Source organism: Eutrema salsugineum, unplaced genomic scaffold (genome assembly GCF_000478725.1).
Source record: "Eutrema salsugineum unplaced genomic scaffold, Eutsalg1_0 scaffold_10, whole genome shotgun sequence".
NCBI classification, from domain to species: Eukaryota; Viridiplantae; Streptophyta; class Magnoliopsida; order Brassicales; family Brassicaceae; genus Eutrema; species Eutrema salsugineum.
This window is the reverse complement of record NW_006256908.1, coordinates 5,851,017-5,875,432: the sequence shown is the minus strand read 5'-3', so window position 1 is coordinate 5,875,432 and position 24,416 is coordinate 5,851,017. Positions and strand designations below refer to the sequence as shown.

Sequence of the window (24,416 nt, the reverse complement as noted above, 5' to 3'; positions counted from 1 at the left end):
TTTTTTGACTTTTTGGTGGCCGACTTTTTGGTGGCCTTAGGCAAATGCCTAACTCAGCACACATAAGGCACGACTCTGAATTCTCCCCCTCGAGATGATGACACTTCAGATCCATTCATCTTGAATTAAATCTCGTTATATAAATCAACAACATGCCCAATTTGGATCATGTAGCTTCTCTTAGATTCTCTTAATCTTTTGAGACTTGGGAGAGATAACTCATCAATGATTTCAAATCATTCCCATAGACAAATCATATCTGCTCTTCCAGAGCTTTCAGTAGTCTTTATGCTACCTGATATTGTATTCACAATAGCTTATTTCATCATTACATGAGAGAAATATCTCTTGTATGCTATCATCTTTTATTTTTCCACTTCTAGTGAGTATCTGAGTTCTAAAAATAAACTTTCTTATCTCAACCTTGATCTTGACCATATCCATATCCATATCCACATTTATGTTTCTATCTATGACCATTTCTATAGCCACTTCTTGACATATATTAATGTGTGGTCTTTTCTTTTTATTATAGTATGTCACATTTTGGTGATCATATCTTTCTTTTAGATTACTCTAAAGAATTTGTGGATCTTTTGAGTCAAGTACTTGATCTTAAAATCATCAAAGAGGTGATGACACAAAATAATAATCATAAGATTAGATTAAATTCTAAATTAATCAATTTACTAATTAAACAAGATCATACGATCAATATGTGTAATTTTTCATGGTGATGAGAACAAGCATGCATGATTGAAATCTGTACAAAATCATGTCTATGCAAAACTCGTGAGAAATCATACTAAATTCAGAATACATAAATTATATGTAAAATACCTGTTTCAATCATCTATGTGCTCAATTCGTGCTAAAGTGTATTCCATAATTTTCATTTAATGATCATGCATGAATATTTAAAAATAGAGAATCACTCTACAATTATCTTAGCCATGCGAAACCAATAGTTTATCAATCAACCAACTTAACGATTTGCCAATTTCTTAGTAAGCAAGCATGTCTCACACTTAGAACGAAGTGATAACATGATGGAAATATAATAATGCAAAAATCATATGAAACGTGGATATTTAATCAAAGAGATACTATAATCATATTGATCTCTATAACACATTTTAAAAGATATTATAATTATGCCATGAACAGTATGGTTAAATTCGTTCACTTAGACAAAATGTAAAATCAGATAAGTATTCAATATCCACCAAGATTGCAATTAATGCAAAATTTGTTTACTAAACATACACGTCAATACACATATGATTTATAAATACACGGATAATATTAGAATATATAGTACTTGTCTTTTCATATAAGATTTCATATCAAACCAGCGATTGACTAAACCAACTCAAACCAATTATTTATCAAACCAATACTTCTACAGTTGTCCAAATTTTATTCCAAGTTCATCTAACATGAGACTAAAAAGATCGATTGGTTTAATTAAGATTTACTTCATAAACCAAACAAATCATTAACCATGTATGTGAGCATGATTCAACAATGAAGCAATTAAAATCAACAATTGTTCTATACGTGTATCTCATAGATTTCTATGGCTACATTTATTAGACTTATGATTTCAAAATGATGTTATTGAGAACACTGGCTATTGGATTAAATGTTATGAGGTATACTCTTAAAGTTGATATTATAAAATATTCAGTATACTTTATTTATCAAAAGACTATGGATCAAAAAAGTCATTTATTTGAACATAATAAAATTTTACTTTTTTGGTATAGAAACGGATCGTGCTGATAACGTTTTGTAAACTGTTAGTTAATTATAAATAAAGGTGAGTAAGAGTTTGTGTTCTAAGAAAGATGATGGAGAGAATAAAGCGTTTATTTGTGCTTGTATTTTGTTATTATTGTTGATGTACATTCTCTTCATTACAACCATCTATTTATAGATGAAGAGTTAGAATAAAATCAAGACATGTGTCATGGTGATTAGGATATCACTTTTTTCTAATACAAAGATTAGTGTCCAACCAATATGACAAGTGTTCAAGGAAGTGTAGAAAGATGACAAATAATAATGTGATGAATAATAACACATTTTTCTTAACACACTCTTCTTTCTTCTTTTCATCTACTTTTTCTACTTGATCACAAATTAGAGGGGGGAGGGGGGGAGTTAAGGAATATTAATTGGCAAGACTAAAAAAATCTTCTTTTTTGGGGGGGTCAAAATCCTTATCCTAGTCTTCCTAATTTTCTTTTTATATATCTAGACATTATGTTACAGTTACTTAGATTTTTCTATTAGTCCCTAAAGTGTTCTACTTCTACAGTGATATCATGATATTTATTAGATACTTTTTCCATTGTGGTTTTAAGTTATATTCTCAAGTACCTATAAGTTTGGACCAAGATAGCTTTTCTTTGGGTTTGGTCCAATTTGATTAATTCGATCGTTGAGACATAAATACTACTGGATACATAGACGTATCTTAGATAAATGGTAATATTGAATCTGTATTTTGGATATATAAAAATCGTTTAAACGATATATTTCATAGTAAAAAGTTTAGGACATCAGAGGAACATGCCAGAACCTATGAAAGTCGGTTAAACATTTGTATAATAAATATCTTTTGCCTTTGTGAATTATACTCAAGTCATTCTCTCTTTTTTTTTTTTTTCTCAATTCATTCTCTTATTTCATATGGTATCATAATCACTCTTATTTAGGCCGGTTAGGCCTCTATATGAATGTTTCTTTCTGTAAGTTTCTACACTTCAGTCTTGATTGCTTGAGATGAAGGAGAGTGTTATAAAAGTCCCACATCAATAGTTAGTATATAAAAAATAAAACTCAATCTATTATTACCAATCAATTTTGAGTTGGAAGCTCATAACTCCAAATTTAATAATTACCTACATTGAAATAAAATCTCTCTTATAAGACTTCCAGACCACATCTATAATTTCAGTTGTTATTCATTAAGAACAAAAGCATCTTCGACACTCAGAAGCACTTGGTTATATGCTTAAGATTTGTTAGGACATCTCCAACTCACCTCTATTATAGAAGTGAAAATAGAGAATCATAAACTCTATTTTCACCTTTAAAATAGAGTTTGCTATTTTTTTCTCTAAATATAGAGGGATTCTATTTTTTTCTTCTATAATAGAGGTGAACTTTTTTATTTATACAATAGTCCTTCAACTTTTAAATCTTTCCATTTATGCAAAAAATATAAAATTTCATATATTTAATTGAATAAAAATATAATATTTTTGGTTATAGTTTAGAAAAAAATTAAAAAACATATAATGTAATGATTTCTTTAATTTATGAATTTTTACTTCTAATATTATTATAATTTATAGAAACTTTTGTAAAACTTAAAATAAGTGGGGTTAATTTATAATTTTTATCAATCAAAGATTAGTATTACTATAACTATAGAAACTTTTATAAAAAAGTAAAATAAAGAGTTAATTCAAAAATTTTATTTATCAGAAGTTAGCATTATTATAATTTATGTGAATTTTTGTAAAAAAAGAAATAACTGAGGTCAACTCATAAATTTTATTAATGATGGATGTTAAGAATAATTAACAGAAAGAATATATTGAGAATATTTTTTTTAGATGAAAAAATAGCGGTAAGCATTGGAGATAAATACACCTCTATTTTAGAGTTCCTCTATTTTAGAGTAAAAAAATAGAGGCATGCATTGAAGATGGTCTTAAGCATCACATGTATTCATCCTTTTATACAAACTCGTGAATGAACTTACCTTTTTGATTAATAGTCAATATATATATATATATATATATATATATATATATATTGGTAACCTTTAAAAAAATGAAATTACCTAATATGAGTTTTAGGTACAAACAAAAATAAAACAATATTCAAACGTTAACAAAAACATAAAAAATAGACTTTGCAACACAGCGATCACTTTGTCCTGGTTAACTCTAACTTGATTCAAACACGACGCAGTGGAATATACAGGGTTGACACGATTTATTTCCGTGATCAGAACCAGTGGGAAGATACATCCTTGAGAAGCACACTCTAGGATACTCACAGAGTTTACAGGTTCAACATCAGGCGTGGATATGAAGTCTTGCAGCATGTCGACTATCTTGATGAGCCGGATGGTGAATGAGAGCAATAAATTTGGCAGCTGGTGATTATTATTTTCATTGTGAAGTATAGTAATGTAAATGAACAATTCATATTTTCAGTTTTCTCATATACCATAGTAAACATTGGTTTATCAAATTTAATATCTCTTGGTGTTGACATTTTCTTACGCTCAATATGGATTAATTAGGATGCCAAACAAGTTTTGGATGATGTGATATGATATAATTTTACATATATTTTGGATCTAGATCACATATGCATATTGTGTATATTTTGTGCAAATTGTTTTTTTAGACATGTTTCTGTTTCTTCTAATGTTTTAAGAATGTTTTTAAGAATAGAAGTGGAACTTTATCCATTTTGGCAAGACATGATATGGACATTCTTAGCCTTAGAAAATAACTCGTCTCACAATATAATTGAGATTAACATTTACGAGAGCTTCGTCAAATTTATCTACCATTTTTTCGTCATCTGGTACAGAATTCTTGTTGGATTCCCTATTTTTCAATTTTAATTTTAGTATCTCAATTACTGTACTTATATCTATTTTTGTATGGGTTGGTTTTTTCCCATAAACCCTATATTTTATTTTGATTTTCTTAAATGATAAATGAACCTAGATTTTTATTTTTTAAACTATTTTTCTCTATATTTAGAGGGTAAACATATAATTGATAATTATCATACAATAATTGAGATAACTTAAGAACACAAAAGTGGATGCTAACCTAAGAAAATAAAAAGAGAGAAAAAAAGATCAATAATAATTAATAGAGTCGCGCTATATTATTATTTATATGCAGAGTATACAGTGCTCTCATCGCCATTCCATTTTTGCCTATAACAGAAAAGCTTTTGTTCTTTCGTCATCACACTGCGAATCCATGGCTCGTACTCTGCGCAACCCCTTCAGTCCCACATATTGCTTTGGACAGGCAATGTTGAGATCAGAGAACGGGGAGTAGAGGATGCAATCTTTAATGGTGCTTGTAATTAACTTTTAAATACTTTAAAAATATCCATGAACATTCATTCTACATTGCTTTAAGAAAAAACTTGAAATAAAATTGGTGGATTATATTGTACCATGTAGCCCTCTAGTCTCTTCCTAGCTATACATTGATGGATACACTCTGCAGATGTTGGAAAAAAATTGGACAATGGAGAAGAAAAATTGCAGAAAACATGGACTTTCCCGATGACAAAGCAAAAACAGTGATTAGTGTTGGTGCTCCATTTCTAAACGTGAGGGATATTAAAGTCGGACTAAAAAACTCTTATAATTATAAATACACCAGATTCAATAAACTTATTTGAGAGAGTCTACATGCATGATTATGGTGCTATAACACTTTTGGATAAGCGATACAGAAAATTGCAGAAAAAAAGGTTGTGTCCAAATGGTTGAGTCGCTCCATTAAAACTTTTGACAGTTTTCAAAAAGTGCTTGGACGAGTTAGGTCTTTTTTTCAAGGGTGATTTGCATCAATATTATTTCTGAGAAAATAAATTAAGTAACTAACATAGGAAATCAGTCAATTAAGTGGATAGCATAAGTCAACGAAAAAAGGTATGTGGAAATGACATTACACCCCTTATTCTCTAAATCTAGATATTACTTTTTCTGACTAAGGTTGGGACCACACCAACTTATCAAGACACAGACGTTATCTGCTTTTGGAACAATAACAGCATAAACTTTATTGTTACTTTAGCAAATTTTAAACGTTGTTGTCGTCTAGTATTACGTGTACGAATATGTTAATTTCAAGGAGACCTTTGTGGATCAGATAAATAGCCACTAACACAACACCCATGAACCAAACATTCAAGTTTCTGATTTTTAGCGTTATGGTTCGTATTTTCTCAAGAAATTATACACGGTGTCTTTTTGCTCGTATCATTTAAAATCTAAGATAGCTCTATGGAATAATTGACTATTTTCATAAAAAATATTTGTTCAGAATATGCAGTTATGTAGTAGACGACTATTTTCATAAAGAAGTTGTATCCGCCTCAGATGAACATCTTCTCATTCTAAAACTATGAGACATTATGGACGATATTTTCTATGGTTGCATCAAGTTGAAAGTAAATAAACATATACCAAGTAGTCACATATCACTTCAGTATAGACATTCTATTCAATTTTATTTTTTTTGTTTGTTGTGTTCATATTTTTATAGTAGACGACTACAAATAGATGACTATGTTTAAAATGTAGGTAGTTGTTGTTGGCCACGATGAGTATGAAGTTTACAACAGAAAAATGGGAGAGGTGTACATATCAAGTTATCGGTAACTTCTTCTTTGCAAACGAGAAGCCAATGGGAGAGGTGTATCTAGAGAAACAAACTAGATTTTGGAGATCCCTTTATGAAAGATCATTCCACCTCGTACCAACTCATGTATGTTATGGTGTCTCAGAACTACTTCCTCCATTTATACGCTGACCAGATGGTTGACCAAAGAAAATAAAGTTCTCATCCAGAGGAGAAATGAAGGTAACATAGTCAACTATTTAGTGTTTGTAATATAGTGAGCTTTTTATAATGAGTCATAGTTGACTACTTTGTGGTAGAAATGTGGTTGGTCCAATTCGTTTGAATGACACAGAGAAATTTGAGGAATACGGCAAAGCTTTGTACCAGGTGTCTTGGAAGGTGTCACAATGGTAACTTTATAGCCACAATTGACTATTTTCATAGAAAATCATTAGCTCAGAGTATCTGGATATGTAGTAGACAACTATTTTCATAAAAAGTTGTATCCCCCTCAGACAAACATTCTCTCACTCTGAAAGTGTGAGAAATTTTGGACGATACTTTCTATAGTTGCACCAAGTTGAAAATAAATAGACATATACCAACTAGTCATGTATCACTTCAGTATAGACGTCCCTTTTAATTCTAATTCTTTTGTTTGTTGTGTTCATATATTTCTAGTAGACGACTACTAGTAGGTGACTATGTTTAAAATGAAGGTTCGTTTGAATGACACCGAGACGTTGACTACTTTGTAACATATTTCGATTAGATAGCTAGTACTCCGAATCGATTAGTAGTAGTTGTCTAATTTCTCCATAAACTCTAAGTTGATTCTAATACTTAAGTAAGTATTAATAATTGTCTATTTAGATTAGATAGCTACTACTCAAAGTCAATTATTGGTAGTTATCCATTTTCGCTGACTCAAATAATTCAAGGTAGCGCTTCATTAAGTTGAATTGTTTAATGAAGGCAGATAGGTTGAGCGCCTTGATGAGAGATGATTCCTTGAATGTTTTGTTTAAAACCTTACATGAACAAGCAAATGAACAAGCATCATTTGCAGAATATCAAGCAACCCTTACAAAGACATCAACGAGTGCATCGCGAATCTGGAGAAGCACATTATTTGCAAACAGTGTGGGTTCACATTGTCGAAGAGAACACATATCCCTACAAAGGAAAAATGGCAAAAAGTTAGCTATTGTTATAACATAGTTAACTACCCATAGCTATATTGGTAGTTGGTTATATGTGCATAGTAGTTATGTAGACTAACTGAATACAGAGTAGTTATTTATTGTATGTGTTATAGATGATAAGAGTAAACGATTATTAATGATTATATTCAATGTAATTACTATTTACTCAGTATGCATAAAAAAATAGTTAACTATTCTAAATCTACAAAATCAAGAGAACCAGATATCAATAACAACAAAAAAATGACGGAACTGTTAAGACGGATGTCGACTACTCAGATCTGAAAGCGTAGATCTGGATATTTATAAGACGGATGAGAATGAGAGTGGGCTGGTAAAAAATACCAAAATCATGAATCACTAGAAATGGATTATGAGACAAACGTTTATGTGTCCAAAAAGAGGAAGAATAACGAGAAATCTAGCTGAGAAAAAATTCTAGATCCTGGAAATTAACGACGATGTATGCGGGTAACTGCGAGTAAAATCAGATAACATTCAAATTACGAAACAATAACAGAGTTGAAGTAGATGTGTCAACGACTAAACATGTACCTTTCAATATTCGCTGCGGATGAAAAAGGCGGTGGTTCACAAGATTTGTCCACCATGTTCGGAGCTTTAAACGGCGGTAATATAAAGATTCGCCGTGTCAAATTCCGGTTGATCTTGACGGAAACGGGGAAGCAAGATGGATAGTCGCCGAAATAAGAGAAGAGAGGATATTGGTGTGATAGCAGTATTTAGAAATTCATGAATTTCTAAGACCTAAGCTTGACTATAAAGGTGTGGGAAAGTAATTTGAATTAAAGTTGATGAAAGAGAAAACTGTTAGAGAAAATGAAAATGTAAAAACGTATATGTTATCATTCTCAAGAGATGTTAGAACAGAAAAGAACTGAGGGGATTTATAGTACTTTCCACACCATAAAAAATTTAGTTTTCAGACACCTAAATAGTTCGTGTCGCTATGCCACCAAATTTCCCTTTTTTCAATGTAGCTAGGATAGCATAATTGATTTGATCATATAATTAAGGAGCGTTCAATAATCATCGGATTCGTGACGCCGGTGCTACTAATCATGATTCTTTTGACGGTGATCTTTGTTGCAAGCGTACTAGCTAGGCCTATTGAGGAATACTTCTCGAAAAGCTTTTGACAAATATATATATATATATATATATATATTCATAGATATTGCTTGGATGCAGTAGTATAAAGCATTAAAACATATAAGATTATTTTTGTAGCTCTCATCGTTGTCGCAATCCTGGTAATCGTGTTCGTAATAATGATAAACATTATGATAAAATAATTTTTGAAAAACGTAGTTCAAAGAAAAAGTAGAAGCATTTTGACTGGATTCATAAGTAGGATTCACAGAGCTAGGTTGAAGAAACATATAATATGAAATCATCTTAACTTTTTGATCTCCTCTTTTTCGTTGTTGCCACTATGTAATACCTACTCTTCAAAGTTCTAAGCTTGTTTTGCATGTCTTTGCTACAAAATTTTTCATCAACGATTTTAGTAAAAGGCAGCTCTTTGCCGCCAAAAAAGCGATTCTCAATCCCTAATCAGAATACCTTAAAAAGAGTTGTCAATATATGATGTAGTCTAACCAATACTCAAATTATTATCGATAAGGAAATAAAAAACGAAAGAACAGCAAATGCAATACAAATTTGTTCTCCACGCCAAGCAAAACAAAAAGCCTGTTTCCAATACTGACATAACAAATGCAAAATATCCTCCGTTCACACCAAAATGCCAACACAAAAAATAATATAATCCCCTAAAAAAAACAACACAAAATATGATCTCATACTTTCTGTTTCTTCTTTCCCAAATCAGAGGAACAAATTCTCATTTGTATGAACAAAGAATCCAACTCTGTAGATGCCCCAGTGGTATCTAAAAGGAGTGCAAACTCATGATTCAGGTGCTGGCGCTGGCGCTGGAGCTTTGAGAAGTGGCTGCAAAGCTTTCACAACTATACTCATATTCGGTCTAAATTCAGATTCGTATTGCACACACAATGCTGCCACCGCTGCTAGCTGCGTTACCAAATTACAGATTCATGAAAATTTTAGATGAAACATTGGGATTAAAAGGGCCATGAGATAAAAATTTCTGAGTTGTTTTCCCAAATTTCAGATATTTGGATACTCATTGGATGAATGTAAGTACCTTGGCTACTGATTTAGGAGGATATTCTCCTTTTAGCTTTGGATCAACACACTGCTTCACTTTATCTTCACTGAGTCTTGGTGTAGCCTGAACAATATAGGGAAACATGCCAAATCCTAAGACAGGAATACAGCAGGATATAGATTTGCACAGGAAGCAGATAATAAACATACCCAGGTTACAAGACTTTGTTGGCCACGTGGCATTGTATGATCCACAGGTTTCCTCCCTGTCAAAAGCTCTAGAAGTACAACCCCAAAGCTATACACGTCACTCTTCTGCGTCAACTGTCCAGTCATGGCATATCTGCAAATGGGAAGAGACACGTCTCAGCTGCCTCGTTCATACTTACATTACATACTAGAATGCAACAATTCTTTAAGGTTTTAAGGAACATTACTCTGGAGCATGATAGCCAAAGGTGCCCAAGACTCTTGTAGAGTGAAGACGAGCAGCATTATCAGGAGCTTGATTTGAGAGATTAAAATCAGCAACTTTTGCTTGGTAGTCTTCAAAAAGAAGCACATTGCTAGATCTTATGTCTCTATGAATTACAGGAGGCTGAACCTTCTCATGAAGGTATTCTAAACCCCTAGCTGCCTCAACGGCTATTTTCACCCTCGTTATCCAGTCAAGTGTTGGACCTGGCTGTGCACCTTGAACTCCCTTCCTACCTGTAATAATAGCATATTTCAACACCCATGGATAAATCGATTCTATTTCATATTTTTTTCCCAACCAAGAAAGTTTTTTTAACAAGAATGGGTGGGCAAGCTCATCATACCATGAAGAACGTCGTGCAGTGATCCCATGGTTGCAAACTCATAAGCAAGAACACGAAGGTTTTCATCAACACAATAACCGACCAGTTGAATGAGATTCTCATGCTTCAGTCTTGAAACCATGGAAACCTACGCAGAAGCAAGCAAGAGGATGTAAAAAAACAAGTTTCCTGAAGACAAAGAAGGGAAGGAGGATCGAAGCAAAAATTATAACCTGACTCAAGAACTCGGCATTTGTTTCAGCTTCAGGAGCAACATCAAGTTTTTTCAAAGCAACTGCTTTCCCATCACTTAGAGTTGCATAATATACCCTTCCATAAGATCCCTCACCAATCAGTGACTTTGATCCAAAGTTGTCAGTCTTTTCTTTAACCTCATCCACAGACAAGGGAGGAACCTCAATGGGAAGAGCTTCCTTCTGCACCTCAGGTTTCGTAACAGCTTGTGGTTTTGAATTCTTATGATTTGCTACAAGCGAGTGACAAAAAAATAAAGTATCCTTTATTAGAAACATACCAAGATATTCATCAAAAGTTTCAAGTTCCCTCCTTCAAAACAGTCAACTCCTAATCCCTTATGTGGGCAAATATCATTACTATATACAAATCCTGAAAGCTTAAGCCTCGAACATGCAAACAATAGCACTAGAATCTATTCGTAATAGATCACAATAGACAGGAAATTTCAGTAACTTAAGGGAAAACTCTTTTCGGCAACATACCATCAGATTGCTGCCATTGAGTTTTTACATGTTCCTCATTATTTGACAAATCTGAATCTCCTGTTTTACGTCCACAACAGATCCACCTGCGCATCCTTGTTCTCTTCTTCAATTATAGACTCTCGCCGCTTTTAGTTCCTGAAACCGTTCAAACCAACTGATTATGGATGCATAAAAGAAACTATCTTATACTAGTTCGTGACCAACTGACCATACAGATTCCTAACAGCAATATCTAGACCAGTCCCAGCATAACTAGGACAAAGTTCTAAGAAACGCAGCTGTTGCTGCCATCGCAGAGGCATTCGAAATGTAATATAAAATGACACTACGATTACAAAGGACAGTACTTAATCCCAACAAAATGAACACAAGTGAAGGAACTCATAAGTGCTTCCAAAATTGTAAGTAGGGAAAATATCACTCCTACTTATTGGAACAATCTAACATATCACAGTAACATTTTTCAAATGGTCTTTACAAAGCAAATTTTTGAAGCCAAAACCAGGCATACCAGAAACTGGAATCTGAACCGCATTTGCAATTTTGACAAAGCACAGCTTTTAGAACAATGTGGTGGTAACTCTAGATTCATAGAAAAGAAAATTGCAATTCTCAATCAACAAATCCTCATTCTATTAAGCGAACATTTACTTAATACAATTCCAGCAGAGAGATTGCAATCAGAAAGGGACAAAAGTTTGCCGACAGATAAGGTCGGGAATAGTCAACTACTTAGCGAAATTGAAAAAAAAATAATAATAAGGGAATCAAAGATCACAAATTACCAGGAAACAGACCTAGAAAAATAATTTAAATCAGATACGTTACTGAGACGAGAAATCTACTCGAATTTTAAGCTCAAATCGAAAACTTTATAAACTGAGAACAGCGCTCGAAACGAAAATCTTCAAACGGGGACAGAAACGAAATCGAATCGAGAATCTTGAAATCTAAGTAAGGAGATCAAAGATGGGTCGACTGGAAGAAGCCTTAAAAGAGTAGAAAATCGAGAGAATTGATCCCAAATCCAAACACAGAAAGAAACAAAATCAAAAGGAAATTTCTTTACCGATTCCCAAAACGTGGTTAAGCTGAGACTTGTGTAGATCTCTTCTAGGGGATCGCTGCGTATGATTGTCTCCTCTGTCTCTATGTAAGATGAGCGAGAGAGAGAGAGAGAGAGGAGTGAGTGGAGAAGGAGGAGCTTTGCTTGATGAAGACGGAGAGAGAGAGAGAGGTAGAGAGAGAGACGACAGATGGGCAAACGCGGGGAAGGCAAACCAAAAGGAAAGCCGACTTTTCTCCTTTGGCTTTTTCTTCTTTTTAATTTCTTTTCAAGTTAATGATTTTTTACTTTTCTATTCATTTTTATTTTCATATAATTGAACCCAATCAATCACTCATTTTCCTTTGCTCTGTTGTGTTTTTGATTATTGAAAACTTTTATAAAGGACAAAAATCCCCCAATTTTTAAATTCCAGATCTGTAACCTAATCCGTATAAAATAAGTTAAGATAACAATTTTTATAAAATTGTAATATGCCTAAACATTATAAAGTTTTCCATCATCTCAGTATACCAAAGTATATAAATTTGTATTATATATCACATTAAACTAAAGATTAATTCTTAATTCTTAATACCACCTTTAAATTTAATGTTTTATAAATTACATTGTCACTATTTGAGAAGCGCTACTAGCAAAATTTGATAATGTGTACAAGTACAATCACACTTACTCTGAAAACTAAGTGGTTAACCAATACTTTGTGAAATGAGTAATGGGTGAAACCGTGAACCATTTAGTTTAATATTCTATATTATGATTATAATTACGTGTACTATGATCTTACTTATACATAATTTAAATTAAATCTTTAAATAATTTATAGAAGTTTTATTTTATTTTTAGTTCTTTTTTTCTTAACTATCAAAACTCTTATAAGTATTTTCTAATTTCTACACTTAGATTAGTTTTTAACAACTTAACAATTGATTTCTTCTAACTACCATTCGATTCTATGACTTCTTAGATCACTCTAGAGTATTTTTTCAGTTATTCTTTTTAATATCTATAGATTTTATTGATTATTCAAACATTATGTTATACAAAGCTGAGAGGGATACAATTTTTTCTGGAGATTAAACTGATGAATTTATAAAATTTTGGAGATAAACACCCTTTAAAAAGAAAATAACTGAACTTGATGATACACAAAACATGAAAACATTTTTTTGACGATCTTTACAAGCTCTAAAAAGAATGACCAAACTAAAAAAGACTTAAATGAAATGAAGATGAAATTAGCCGAATTTTATGGCATCCAGTTTTGATCTTCAATCTATTTTTTCTTACGAGTATTTTCAAATTTGCTTTGTATCTACCTAAACTTTGTGCATTTTCATCAAAACAAGCTAACAAATGTTTCTTTTATATATCTTTTGTTTGGTCAACAAAGTAATACTCGATATTAGCTTTGCTTGTGTGTTTGCACGTTTGCTCTTTTGAATGAAAAAATATTACTTTAATGTGTGTTTGTGAGATTTTGTGTTAATTCCATTTATTCATAAATCAAGATTAGCTTACGCACAAAGAGGAAGAATAAACCACTCTTTAGTGTGATTATAAAGTTACAAACACACATGATGATGAAATTTTGAAAAGGGAGAGAGGAAAACGAAAATTCCATCTCCCGAAATCCATCGTAGATCCATGAGATCGTCACCGGGAAAGCTTATCTCGCACTCTCTACGGAGAAACCGCGGGAAAACTGTTGCCGGATTTTGGATTCCGGCGTCGAGGTCGTGCGATTCTCAGGTGGTGTGGAATTCCACGGTGGTGCCGCCGCCAGATGAAACTCCGATCGATGCAGGATCGTCCATGCGGAAACCAGCCAGCTTGTGGCCTGGAATGTACCATTCTCCGGTGACCAACGCGCTTTGGGAAGCCAGACGCAAGATGTTCGAAAACCCTACCGGAGACGATTCCCAGTCGGAATTGGCGGCAAAGTCTCCGTCTCGGAGCCGTACATCCATTCTCTACAAGTTTTCTTCTGATTTCGTGCTTCGCGAGCAGTACAGGAATCCTTGGAACGAGATTCGTACGGGTAAATTGGTTGAAGATCTTGACGCTCTCGCCGGAACTATCTCCTTCAAGGTTCTTACTCACTCTGATCGTGTTCTTTGTCCTGGTGTTTTATCACTTAGAATCACATCTAACGCCTCCACCTGCTGAATATTAGCTTTGATAGTTTCATGCTTAGTGTGATGACGAGCCTTTGAGACTTTAGTGAAGAGCCTCTTTATTTTGGCTCTCTTGTTCTTCAATTGTGTTCCTTCTCTAGTATCATTTTTCCATGTTTGATTGTAATCCTGAGTAACTGGGAGCTTGAGCTTTGTATTGCTTTTTTTTTTGTTTCTCTCTCAATAGCATTGTAGCAGCGGCGATGGCAGTGCGAGATCAATGATTTTGGTGACTGCTTCTGTGGATAGGATTATCATGAAAAGACCCATTCGTGTGGATGCTGAACTCAGTATAGTAGGCGCTGTTACATGGGTTGGAAGATCATCCATGGAGATGAAGTTACAAGTAATACAAAGCCAAGGTTCCTGAAAACTTCTCTGTCTCAAATGGCTTTTACGGAAATATTTTATCTGTAATGACGAACATGGTAACCTACATAGATGTTAGACACACGGATAGTTGGTGTTTTGATTCTGCTAGCAAAAGTAAGTAAAAAGTCTGATCGAATTCGAAATTACATTTGTTATGTTGGGTTTTATGCTTGAAATGGTAATTTAGGTGGTATAAACGCACATAGGTGAAGCAAATGCTAGTTGTGAGATTTTTATTGAATTTGAACTATATCTATGTTTTCAAGTAGACAGCTTACTGTCATCAATGTAACAAACATAACTTTCATGGCAGTTTTTAAATTCACTGATATCTCTGTGTTCACGCAATGAAATTAAGGTTTTTTCCCCTTTCAAACTTCGATAAAGCCAACCAATTATCATTCTCGTCACATTGAATGACCTGTTGCGTTGCTGAATCTTCTATTGCAGATGCCAACAACCCCTCTGAGTCGGTTGCTCTTGAAGCAAACTTTACTTTCGTGGCTCGAGATGCCAAGACAGGCAAGTCAACTCCAATAAACCAGGTCACGCCAGAAACTGAACATGAAAAATTGCTGTGGAAAGAAGCAGAAGAGAGGAACAAACTACGAAAACAAAAGAGAGCAGAAAGTAAAGAAGAGCATGAGAAGCTGAAAGACTTAGAGAGGCTAAATGAGTTATTAGCGGAAGGACGAGTTTTCCAGGACATGCCTGCTCTTGCAGACCGGGACAGCATCCTAATTAAGGATACTTGCCATGAAAACTCATTGATATGTCAGCCACAGCAACGGAATATTCATGGTAGAATATTTGGAGGCTTCTTGATGCGCAAGGCTTTTGAGCTCGCCTTCTCCAATGCTTACACCTTCGCTGGGGTTTCACCACGTTTTCTTGAAGTTGACCGCGTCGATTTTATCAAACCAGTGAGTCTATTTCCTTCTCATCTTTTCATATATATATGGTAGCCATAGAAGAAATCGATTGAGGGATTGTTGTTTCTGGTGGTGCAGGTGGATGTTGGAAACTTCCTTCGTTTCAAATCACGCGTACTCTACACAGAAGCTAACAATTCAGCTGAACCGTTGATAAACATCGAGGTTATAGCTCATGTTACAAGTCCAGAGCTCAGGTCAAGCGAAGTAAGTGTACACAGATAACTTTAAATAAAGTTGGAGCTATGTACATTACAAGTTAAGTTGTGATGGTGATGTAATTTTTGTGTGGTAGGTCTCCAACAAGTTCTACTTCACCTTCAGTGTCAGACCCGAAGCCATGAAAGATGGATTAAGAATAAGGAATGTGGTTCCAGCAACTGAAGAAGAAGCTAGAAGAGTGATAGAGCGCATGGACGCAGAGAGACCAGTCTCATTGCCTTGATCGCCTCATTTGAACCGTCGATTTTTTAGGTGTGACTAAATATGAATCAGAATTTTAAAAAAGGAGACTCATGTGATCATTCTTTTCTCTTTAGCTCTCTCAACTTGCACTTAACTTAACATGCGAGAGAAAGGTTTATCTGAGACTGACTTATTCTTAGCTTATGAAAGGAAACATCTAATACTTTGTCAACCAATTGATAAATGTACTCATGTAACATTTGCATACAGACTTCTGCTTCTAATTAACCTACACTTCAATACTTTTTGTTTTTTCAGGCTATTTTCTAATAAAAGGAAAAACAAATCATATGTTGGGGTGAGTTGTGTTGTGTGATGTTTTCATACTTTTAATAATTGACTCGTTAAAAATTTACCCAAACCATATCAAATAAAGTCACAGAGCCCAAAACTAAATTCATTTCATGCTGTGTGATTTACGCCGGGAAAAAATCCATCATTTTGCGATTACTGACAATTTTATGCTGAGATGGTTTTTAGTCATTACCTTTTTCCCACAATCGCTTTTTGCCACTAGACCGTGAAATCGATGGAAAGCAATCGATCCCAAATTCTCCCATTTCTCAATCAAAACTATCTGGGTTCACTTGTGTGTTGCTGCTGAACGTCGGAATCAGAAAATTATGGACCGGAGAGAAGACGAGCAACAGAAGCGCGACGATTCCAGATTCAATCAAACACTCAAGAACGTCCAGGGGTAATCAATCAATCAATCAATCAATTTACTTAGATGTTTTCTCCTACCAGATCTTGCCTTTTTCTGATTTCGATGTGTTGCTATCCGTGTATTTAGATCTATAACTTTGTTTTGCTACTTTGAATCTCGAAATTCATCAGGAATCATTTCGAATCGTCCAGAAATGTTGTTGATTTTGATCTTCTCTGTGTTGTGGTTGTTTCTGCTTTAGGTTTCTTAAAGGTAGGAGTATTCCTGGTAAAGTATTGTTGACTAGGAGACCGGATCCTCCACAAGAACCCATCTCTCCAACATATCACCGGAGCTTGTCGGAGAATGACGCCGGAAGAAATGAGCGTTTGGAGAATCCCGTTGAGGTATAGTTGTGTAAATGAGTCGAGCTTTTTCTCTTCTTCTGTATTAAGGGAAAGTAAAAAAAAATAATAGTGAGAGCTTATGCAGGTGGAAGATCACAGTTCAAGCAAGAAACATGATAACACATATGCTAGTAAGCTACGATCAAACTCCAGCGGTGAAAGGATTGCCAAAGAAGTCCAAAACATGAAGATAGGTGTTAGATCAAGTGACTCTGCTAGAGTTATGAAGTTCAACAAAGTTCTTTCAGAAACAACTGTCATTTTAGGTACTCTACTTTGCCTTTTGATGTATTGCTTTATTTACTATTCTCGGTTTCGCAGAGTCTGATTCGGTGTTGAATCCTACATGAATATTAGATTTTGCCAAGGTTTCATTCATGGCCTTGTGTTCAAGCTTTTCCACGTACATCTCAATGAAAGAGACCATTTTGATCTTCTTATATCTTCTGTTCACTGGTTAATATGATAAGCCTTCGTTAATTTCCTCTTCTGACGTGCAGAGAAACTGCGCGAGCTAGCGTGGAATGGTGTGCCACACTATATGCGGCCTGATGTCTGGCGGCTTCTCTTGGTACGCTCTAGGACTTCATACATAAGAATAGTAAATGTTAAACTTCTTATCATTTTGAATTTTAATCCGTTTATCCTCTTCTGATATATGCACTCTCCTTTTACTATGGTGCAAGTATCTTGTTACGTTTTTCATGTAACAATTTCAATTAATATACTGAGCATCATAATATGTTCTGTAAATATCTGTTTAGCTTATTTCAGTCACTAGTCAGAGCATTTATGTTATTAGCTCTTCCCATCAGCATTCTTTGTGGAGACAGTTTTGCTTTTTTGGTTTGTTTTTACTATATGAATTTAAATATAAACTGACAACAGGGATATGCACCACCTAATTCAGATAGAAGGGAGGCTGTTCTAAGAAGAAAACGTCTTGAATATCTTGAATCTGTTGGCCAATTTTATGACCTTCCAGATTCTGAACGCTCTGATGACGAGATCAATATGCTTCGCCAGGTTATTCCTCGTAGCTTCAGTGCTTCTCTAACAAAATCTTCAAAAGTTGGTGAAGTCTCTTAGCAACAGTATTCTTTCTCAGATTGCTGTTGACTGTCCAAGGACTGTACCAGACGTCAGTTTCTTTCAGCAAGCACAGGTGCAGAAATCATTGGAGCGTATTCTTTACACGTGGTGAGTTATAGAATGTAGGCTGTGATAATAGTTGTTCTTCAGTCAACTTAACAATCAGTTGGAAAGTTATGTTGAAAGCTGAATCTAAAAATTTTATTTCCTGAGTTTGTAGGGCCATTAGGCATCCAGCGAGCGGATATGTTCAGGGAATAAATGATCTGGTCACTCCGTTTCTTGTTGTATTCTTGTCAGAATATCTAGATGGCGGTGTAGACAGTTGGTCAATGTCCGATCTATCTGCTGAAAAAGTCTCAGATGTAGAAGCAGATTGCTACTGGTGCTTAACAAAGCTACTTGATGGTATGCAAGATCATTACACGTTTGCTCAACCTGGAATCCAGAGACTTGTGTTTAAGCTAAAGGAATTGGTCAGGCGTATTGATGGTAGGTTCCTGCTTTTGCTTGATCTTAGAATTGGATGTGTCTTTGGTGGTTAAGCAGAACAACGTATGACATGCATATACCCCTCTAATCACACTTCCGCATAGTTGCGTTAATATCATCTTTTGATGAGTTGATGTCATTGGCTTGTCATGATGTTTGATGCTACATTTGCTAGTACATTGATTCATAGATACCCACGTATCTTTCAATATAGCCCTGGAAAATTGTTTAGGATGTAGAGTTAACATTGTCTCAATTTGCCTTGCCTTGTTTTGGTACTAGAACCTGTTTCAAGACACATGGAGGAGCAAGGACTGGAGTTTCTTCAATTTGCTTTCCGGTGGTATAACTGTCTTCTGATTCGTGAGGTTAAACACCATCTTAACTCCCACTAATACATATATTATATATCCACACCGGTTTCTCAGACTAGGCTCAACTTGAACTTTCTGTTAACAAAAACCTTTCGAGTTTTGTAGATTCCTTTCAATCTCATTAACCGCCTATGGGACACTTATCTTGCTGAAGGAGATGCATTGCCAGACTTCCTAGTGTATATATATGCTAGCTTTCTCTTAACAGTAAGAAACATTCAAAGAGTCTTCAAGTTCAGTTTTGTAACTGTTTCTGTTTCTTACCATGAGAATAATCATATACGAGTTGCGTTGTGAAAAATGCAGTGGTCGGATGAGTTGAAGAAGCTAGACTTTCAAGAGATGGTAATGTTCCTGCAACACCTTCCGACACATACATGGACAGACCAAGAGCTCGAAATGGTTTTGTCAAGAGCTTACATGTGGCACAGTATGTTCAACAATTCCCCAAACCATTTGGCTAGCTGAATGACGTTTTTCCTCGATGATGATGCTGTTTTTCCTTGGTTATATTATCTTCTTCTTGTCGTAATCAGAGATTTGGTTTTTATTTTCTTGTTAATTGTTACTAGTTTAAGGGGACTAGTTTAAGTATGATTTCACGCGTCACTTGTTGAATCTGTCACCAGTTTGTGCGTTTGTAATATTTGTAGCTTTCACTAATTTGGATGTCTCGGTAACTTTCTTTTTTTTATGAATTCATGTAAATTTCTTCCTTTTTACAACTTAGATCTGACATGGATAAATCTCACTGTATCCATGTCAATCGGAGCCAACCCGGGTTTTTTCGGGTTAGTAGCAGATTCTTTCTGTAGAGATTAAAGATAATGTAAATAAATAAAAATGAGATTAAAATATTATAGTGATTAATCAACCTCAAATTTCAAACACATAATAAGGACAATAAGCAACGTTTTCAACGAATCTACTAAACAGATGTTTAGTTCCTTGTCTTGGATTCCTTAGCATAAATAATACTCTTTAAAGTCAACATCAATCAAATTTTGGTCGATTATCTGCATCTTATATCATCAACTCTCTCTGTGGGATAGTTGATTGCTTTATAATATAATTGACAAGGAATAGTGTCTCCTAGTAAATTATTTAATTATTCTAAGTTAATAGAAACTTGAACAGTCTGTCACTATTTCTAGTAAATTTTCTTACACAAGAAAAAAAATCTGGAAAAAGTATATTAAAAGAAAAAATCAATAGATTATGATGGATTTGATGATGATGAGTCATCGCTTTTTTAAGCCCATGCCTAATTACAGTAAAATTCATGAAAAGAAAATAGAAAGAAGGAAAAAATAAACACAGTGAAGGGTTAAGAGAGAGAGACAGAGAAAGGTAAAGTAAGAAGAACTCTCAAGTTCTTTTGCTTTCCCTTTTGTGTGGTTCATTCATCTCTCAGTCTGGTGCTAACTTCATTCATCACCTTTAATCGATTATTTTCTCTCGGAAGAAGAAGAAGGACAAGGGTTTCAATTACGACGGGGAAAATCTCCCTAAGCTACCAACTTTTTTTGCTCGGAAAAAAAATGGTTTGATTTTCGGGGATGATGAAATTTACAGGTATCGTCACTTGATTCTTCTTCTTCGTCTAGCTATCCCTTTCTCGTATTAGGGATTCAAAAGTATTGAAATCACTTCCAAGTCGAGAATTTTTATGGTTTCTCGCGTCATAAATGTCTGTCTAATTGTAGTCTCTGCGTATTTTCTTTCTTCTTTTTACTTTGGAGCGTGGTAATTTTTTTTTTTTTTGTGTGGAGAATTTGGAGTTTAGAAGGCTTGTGTTGATTCTGCTTTTTCTGGGCAGAGCAGAAATTTTTAACATTTGTGTGTTTATGGTGGATCCGAAAAAGCTAAGAGAATCTATCTTTGCTCTTGACTACAAAAGCATATGGGTGTTAGATGCCAAAAGTATGTGGTGGAAGAACACAGGATTTAGAAAATCTTTTATGTTTTCTTTTTTTGTTTTAATGTGGGAACTTGAATTCTTTATGTCAAGTTAGAATTAGTTGGAGGAATACTTTAAAAGACCCAAAATTTTCGTTGGTTTCATGATAAGAGAGGCATAGAATGATGTGGTTGGCAAAGAAAATAGAGCTCATAAATAAGGGAGAAGATTCACAAAACAATCTAACTTCCTTTTTTCTGCATCTATTAGACAAAACTGTTGCGTATATGTCTCGAATGGGTTCGTTGAAAGTTACTAACTTTTTTATGGGTTTATTCTTTCTTCTGAAGGTGGTAGTAGGAGTGTTTTGCTAACGTTGGTACTGGCCATGGCTTTTTATCTGACTACCGTATTGTGCCTTTGATGAAACTAAGTAATGCCCCGGGGCAAGTTAGCTTTGGGCTCTTTAGAGACTGTTTGTTGGCTTAAGGGTGAGTTTAGTTTCCGTTTTTTCTTTCCATGGTGACTTTTAACTCTAGTTTGTGTCGTGGATGCAAAACAACATCTAGTTTTGAGTTTAAATTCCGTTTTTGTTTTCTTTCATGGTGAGTTTTAACTCTAGTTTGTTTCACATTGCTAACAAGAATCACGAGACTAGTTTACTGTTTTTGGGTTCCCCTAGCTCACTGCAATGATTTTGATTTTGAATTTTTTTTTTGTTGATGCTGGAACGAGTTTGGCAGTTTTATATGATGGTAATGTTTTCCCCAAACAGTAACTTCACAAATTTCAGGTTTACCTCATAAGAAAAGTTCTGATTGCTTGAGAGACCATTTCTCCAACTAGATTTCAAGTTTTCAACTTCTCTTATTGCCATTACGTGGTTTTGTGATTAATTTCCTGTTATACATACATAGATAGACTTATGTGCTAATCGGTAACTTGCTTTTCTTATCAGGCTGTTTGGTGCATCGCTTCTTGTTATTTATTATCTGGTTATCGAGCTTCCAAGATGTAGCTGCACATTATAACGTTAATGAGCACAGTAGCAGATCAACCACCTCTGAGTTGGCAAATCCTCCTGGTATTGGAGTATCCGGTCCCATTGAAGTATCGCCGTCCGTCATCCCAAAATATGCATCCCCTGCTTTACCTTGGACACCACCAATGTACCCTACTTTCCCTGATACATATGAACCCAAGTTAACTGGGAAATGTCCTGCAGACTTTCAAGCAATTTCAAGTGTCATCGATACAGCAGCATCTGATTGTTCCCAACCGTTCGCTGCTCTTGTTGGGAATGTGATATGTTGTCCACAGTTTGTTAGCCTACTTCATATTTTCCAAGGCCAGCATAACGTGAAGTCAGATAAGTTGGTTCTGCCTGATGCAGTTGCTACAGATTGTTTTTCAGATATCGTTAGTATCCTGGTCAGCAGAAGAGCCAACATGACAATACCTGCACTTTGCTCCGTAACATCGTCAAATCTAACTGGAGGTTCTTGTCCAGTACAAGATGTCACAACGTTCGAGAAAGTTGTTAACAGTAGCAAGTTACTGGATGCCTGTCGCACTGTTGATCCTCTTAAGGAGTGTTGCAGGCCAATTTGCCAAGCTGCGATTATGGAAGCTGCGCTTATTGTTTCAGGACATCAAATGACAGTTGGTGATAAGATCCCTTTAGGAGGATCAAATAACGTCAACGCAATTAACGACTGCAAAAATGTGGTGTTTTCATATCTTTCGAGGAAGCTCCCAGCAGACAAAGCAAACGCAGCATTTCGAATATTATCGTCCTGCAAAGTTAACAAAGGTACTGAACTGTATCATATATGACCTTCCTCATCTTTCTTCTCTATAGTCTTGGAAATGATTTTGACTTGACGTTGTGGTTACAGCTTGCCCCTTGGAAATTAAGCAGCCAACACAAGTGATCAAGGCTTGCCGTAATGTGGCTGCTCCAAGCCCTTCTTGTTGTAGCTCGTTAAATGCTTACATTTCTGGGATACAAAACCAAATGCTAATAACAAACAAGCAAGCCATAGTCTGTGCAACAGTCATCGGTTCTATGTTACGGAAAGGTGGTGTCATGACAAATATCTATGAGCTTTGTGATGTCGATCTCAAAGATTTCAGTGTCCAAGGTAATTTGCTCTGTTCTATACTCCAAAAAGAACATCCAATTTACTGTATTGTCTTTGCCTCTCCCTGACATTATCTCTCTTTTTCTGTTTCCTGGGTATTGCCTTTGGGCGAGCAGCATATGGAATGCAACAAGGTTTTTATCAGTTCATCTCATCATTCAAAGTTGTTTCATATGTCTTGTTGTTTCGCCGCGTAGAGGTAGAGTTAAAGTGTCTAATGATCTTATTTTTGTGTGGTGACAATGTGAATATAGGTTGTCTTCTCAGAAGCTATCCCGCAGACTTGATATTTGACAACACAACAGGGTACAGTTTTACATGTGATTTGACGGATAACATAGCTGCGCCATGGCCATCTTCATCGTCAATGTCTTCTTTGTCTCTCTGTGCTCCTGGTAAACATTTCCTCTTTGCCTATTCTTCTTGCTCATTGTTTGACATTGCCAAAAAAAAAAACAAAACTGAAAACTTTGGATTGCAAAAAGAGTTCCTTTTTTGTTTTGTTTTTCTTATTCAGTTTACGTTAAATCTGCAGAGATGTCATTACCTGCCTTGCCAACATCTCAGACTCTTAAAAATCACGGTACGCCTAGTTTCCTTGCAATGTAATATCAAGTCTTACAAACACATGTAAGTAAAACCAACAAAGTTAAGAACAACAGAACTCAAAAGACGTGCGTTTTCAACATGGATTTTGCAGGGTTTCGCTACCGTGCGTTTGGAGCGTTGCGTCTCATAATCATTTGGGTGTTTCTTCTGTATGGTGTTGTGAGACATTAAAATGAGATTTAGGAGGTTTTTTTTTTCTTTTTCTTTTTGGTGGTAGTCAGGTGAGGACTTTGGATAAAACAATGGCAATCTCATATTTTGTATCTCTCTTCTGTATATGTTTGGTTAACAGGGTAAGGGTAATATATGTAGTAGTAATATCTTCTCAGTCTCATCATGTATAGCATTTTTCTCTCTTGCTTCGTTGTTATGAGTTTGGTTATTCATTTGCATTCTAAAAGCAGAACTGATCTTATTATTACCCTAAGTGT

The 24,416-nt window shown here is 34.9% G+C and overlaps 4 protein-coding genes across 5 annotated transcripts; 3 read left to right on the top strand and 1 right to left on the bottom strand.

Annotated features, from left to right (window-relative positions):
• Positions 1-9,266: 9,266 nt before the first annotated feature.
• LOC18026944 (PTI1-like tyrosine-protein kinase 2) lies at positions 9,267-12,601 on the bottom strand. The gene is made up of 8 exons (XM_006410112.2): positions 12,379-12,601; positions 11,307-11,444; positions 10,800-11,053; positions 10,588-10,714; positions 10,204-10,477; positions 9,977-10,109; positions 9,804-9,890; positions 9,267-9,670 (listed from the first exon to the last, which is right to left on the bottom strand). The coding sequence occupies exons 2-8, from the start codon at positions 11,398-11,400 to the stop codon at positions 9,545-9,547; spliced, it is 1,095 nt and encodes a 364-aa protein (XP_006410175.1). The 5' UTR covers positions 11,401-11,444; positions 12,379-12,601; the 3' UTR covers positions 9,267-9,544.
• Positions 12,602-13,888: 1,287 nt separating this feature from the next.
• LOC18026943 (acyl-coenzyme A thioesterase 9, mitochondrial) lies at positions 13,889-16,490 on the top strand. Its single transcript, XM_006410111.2, has 5 exons — positions 13,889-14,466; positions 14,740-14,914; positions 15,375-15,847; positions 15,935-16,063; positions 16,152-16,490. The coding sequence occupies exons 1-5, from the start codon at positions 14,023-14,025 to the stop codon at positions 16,299-16,301; spliced, it is 1,371 nt and encodes a 456-aa protein (XP_006410174.1). The 5' UTR covers positions 13,889-14,022; the 3' UTR covers positions 16,302-16,490.
• A 357-nt stretch (positions 16,491-16,847) lies between these two features.
• LOC18026942 (GTPase-activating protein GYP1) lies at positions 16,848-20,101 on the top strand. The gene is made up of 10 exons (XM_006410110.2): positions 16,848-17,018; positions 17,230-17,374; positions 17,460-17,640; positions 17,875-17,945; positions 18,263-18,400; positions 18,483-18,574; positions 18,687-18,958; positions 19,241-19,326; positions 19,438-19,539; positions 19,639-20,101. Exons 1-10 carry the CDS (start codon positions 16,945-16,947, stop codon positions 19,798-19,800), a joined length of 1,323 nt encoding a protein of 440 aa, XP_006410173.1. The 5' UTR covers positions 16,848-16,944; the 3' UTR covers positions 19,801-20,101.
• A 530-nt stretch (positions 20,102-20,631) lies between these two features.
• Positions 20,632-24,340, top strand: LOC18026941 (uncharacterized GPI-anchored protein At1g61900). 2 transcript variants are annotated; one of them, XM_024148228.1, is made up of 8 exons: positions 20,632-20,907; positions 21,583-21,723; positions 22,191-23,045; positions 23,131-23,376; positions 23,493-23,510; positions 23,631-23,771; positions 23,912-23,959; positions 24,077-24,340. In XM_024148228.1, exons 2-8 carry the CDS (start codon positions 21,669-21,671, stop codon positions 24,154-24,156), a joined length of 1,443 nt encoding a protein of 480 aa, XP_024003996.1. In that variant the 5' UTR covers positions 20,632-20,907; positions 21,583-21,668; the 3' UTR covers positions 24,157-24,340. The 2 variants fall into 2 exon arrangements, with proteins under 2 accessions (XP_024003996.1, XP_006410172.2); XM_006410109.2 differs by lacking the exon at positions 21,583-21,723 and having other exon boundaries at positions 20,643-20,907.
• Positions 24,341-24,416: the final 76 nt, after the last annotated feature.

Bases quoted from the DNA above. Each gene is read 5' to 3' on its own strand.
- LOC18026944 (XM_006410112.2), bottom strand. From the start codon at position 11,400: ATGCGCAGGTGGATCTGTTGTGGACGTAAAACAGGAGATTCAGATTTG. The intron at 11,054-11,306 runs GTATGTTGCCGA...ACTCGCTTGTAG, and splicing joins TCAATGGCAGCAATCTGATG to CAAATCATAAGAATTCAAAA. The intron at 10,478-10,587 runs GTATGATGAGCT...CTATTATTACAG, and splicing joins ACTGCACGACGTTCTTCATG to GTAGGAAGGGAGTTCAAGGT.
- LOC18026943 (XM_006410111.2), top strand. From the start codon at position 14,023: ATGAGATCGTCACCGGGAAAGCTTATCTCGCACTCTCTACGGAGAAAC. The intron at 15,848-15,934 runs GTGAGTCTATTT...CTGGTGGTGCAG, and splicing joins GCGTCGATTTTATCAAACCA to GTGGATGTTGGAAACTTCCT. The intron at 16,064-16,151 runs GTAAGTGTACAC...TTTGTGTGGTAG, and splicing joins CAGAGCTCAGGTCAAGCGAA to GTCTCCAACAAGTTCTACTT.
- LOC18026942 (XM_006410110.2), top strand. From the start codon at position 16,945: ATGGACCGGAGAGAAGACGAGCAACAGAAGCGCGACGATTCCAGATTC. The intron at 17,019-17,229 runs GTAATCAATCAA...TTTCTGCTTTAG, and splicing joins ACACTCAAGAACGTCCAGGG to GTTTCTTAAAGGTAGGAGTA. The intron at 18,401-18,482 runs GTTATTCCTCGT...ATTCTTTCTCAG, and splicing joins AGATCAATATGCTTCGCCAG to ATTGCTGTTGACTGTCCAAG.
- LOC18026941 (XM_024148228.1), top strand. From the start codon at position 21,669: ATGCCCCGGGGCAAGTTAGCTTTGGGCTCTTTAGAGACTGTTTGTTGG. The intron at 23,772-23,911 runs GTAAACATTTCC...TTAAATCTGCAG, and splicing joins TTTGTCTCTCTGTGCTCCTG to AGATGTCATTACCTGCCTTG. The intron at 23,960-24,076 runs GTACGCCTAGTT...TGGATTTTGCAG, and splicing joins TCAGACTCTTAAAAATCACG to GGTTTCGCTACCGTGCGTTT.